This window comes from Balaenoptera ricei, chromosome 1 (assembly GCF_028023285.1).
Source record: "Balaenoptera ricei isolate mBalRic1 chromosome 1, mBalRic1.hap2, whole genome shotgun sequence".
Classification (NCBI taxonomy): Eukaryota; Metazoa; Chordata; class Mammalia; order Artiodactyla; family Balaenopteridae; genus Balaenoptera; species Balaenoptera ricei.
The window spans coordinates 181,187,934-181,189,961 of record NC_082639.1 but is presented as its reverse complement, the minus strand read 5'-3'; the positions used below and the strand labels follow the sequence as shown (position 1 = coordinate 181,189,961).

Sequence of the window (2,028 nt, the reverse complement as noted above, 5' to 3'; positions counted from 1 at the left end):
AAAACTAAACAATGCATCTTACTTAATTTATGAATATTTTTGTAAAGAGCATCATTTTAAATATTATAGATTTTTAAATTCATTTTAATAACATTTTATATCTTTTATATGTGTTTTAATAACATTTATTAAAAGAATGTAGTGTTATAATAAGCATTCCTTCTGACTGAAAGTTAATATAGTCATTTGAATTTTTTGTAAGAGTCATATATATTGCAAATATACGTCTTCCAATTTTTAAGAAGGCAAAAGCTTTCTTATAAGGGGCCCCATCTATAATCCTCATACATTTGCCTATTTATCTATTTGAGAAATTGATATTCAGTATAAAAAATTTAGTTGCTATTCTTATTACCAAATACATGGCTATGAGGCAAGGCAGAAAATATCTTTTTTTTTTTTTTAATTTTAACATTTATTGGTTTTCTTTGATTGCCTCTGGTTCAGTTTTGGAAGGGCTCTCTGGGTTCTTCTGACCTTGTTTCTGGGCTGCTGCAGCTGCAGCTTTTAAGGCCCTTTTTTGCTTCTTCAGCTTTTGAGCCTCTTGGAAAACCCGAATGCACAGAGCCTTCTTGGTCACCCAGCGGTGGTGGGCTTTTCGATAGTACAGAGGGGGAAAGGTGTACTCAATCCCCAGCTCCCTGCATGTCTTCTCAAAGACAGCATAGTTGGTCTTGCGGAGGTTTTTGAGCATCTTTTTCCTCTGGTCAATGCTCAGCAGCAGATAGCGCTTGTGGGCTTCGTCCTTTCGATGTTTCTGTTTCTGCATGTGTTCTTCATAACTGCGGATCTTGACAGTCAAGGCAACGATTCGAGCCTCCAGGGAGCTGGTGTCCTTAGGGTTGTCCTCGACCTTGTTCATCAGCTGCTCTTTCTTGATTTTTAGCTTCTATTTCCGGTTGGCCATTTCCAAAGATAAGAGTTTTTTCATGACATCATCAACCTTCTCAATTCCAAGGATGTCCTGGTAGTCCTTGAGCAGCATAGAAAGGGGTGGGTCATCTTCATGGCTGGGCTGGACTGGTTTCTGGGTGGCATATCCACGGGTGGCCCGGAGGATGAAACCTCCAGGACGTGAGGGAAGGTCCCGCTGGACGGAGAGAAGCTTGGCGCACCCTTCGCCCGGCAGCCCGAGGACTGGGGCCTGGGTCACTGCCTGGGTCCGAATCGGACTCAGCGCCCTCCACGCCGCCCTCAGCATGGTGGCTTCTGACCCCCGAGGGACCCGCCCCACTTAATCAGAAGAATAAGTGGAGTGCTGAGAACAGTTGGAACTTAAAACACCATCTTTTTTTGATCAAAGCAGTAGCAATCCTGCTCAAATTCAAGAGCAGGAAAGAGACCCCTTATCTCTATTAAAAGAATGTAAAATAATTTGCTGCTATGTTTTTGTCTGCTTGCTTATTTTACTTTACCCTTATATTATTAAGGAAATTGAAGTTGCAAAATTACAGGGTTGAAGCTAAGGTTTTAGGGCATTTAGAAAAGTATATTTGTGATGAGATTTGTTTCCTCTGTGATTGTTTTCCTTAATTTCTCACTGCTGAAGAAACTGGAAAAAAAAACCTGTGAACAGGAAGATACAGTATGTGAGGCTTGATATTTTCTTGCCTCAGCTAGTGGTCTCATTAATAAAGCTGTATTTGGTGGTGATAGAGGCTGTGGACAGGCTCAACAAGGCAGGCTTATGGTCATTTTATTTGACGTTTTGTGCATCTTTATACATGCAAAGTGTTAAAGTGTTTCAATTAAATATTTTAGTGGAGAACTGTAAAAACCAATTTAGAAACCTAAATTGAAGATGTTTCCTTTGTTATTCAACATATAACCTGTTAGAACAGGGTTTTCTTTCCATAAAGAATTGATTTTAAATCAAATACTCAACATTTGTAGAGCTCTTTTTATTTAAGCTAGCAAAGTAATTCAATTATTCTAATTATATCATAATGCTGTGATCACATTTTTCCTACCTGCTTGAATTAAAGAACTGAACTTCAAACCTTTTGATATCTATGAGTGCACATGTAT

At 39.0% G+C, this 2,028-nt stretch overlaps 1 protein-coding gene across 1 annotated transcript; it reads right to left on the bottom strand.

Moving 5' to 3' along the window:
• Nucleotides 1–396: 396 nt before the first annotated feature.
• LOC132354107 (small ribosomal subunit protein uS15m-like) lies at nt 397–1,227 on the bottom strand. Its single transcript, XM_059905767.1, is given in 1 exon segment — nt 397–1,227. A coding segment is annotated over 1 exon segment (786 nt). The 5' UTR covers nt 1,202–1,227; the 3' UTR covers nt 397–415.
• Nucleotides 1,228–2,028: the final 801 nt, after the last annotated feature.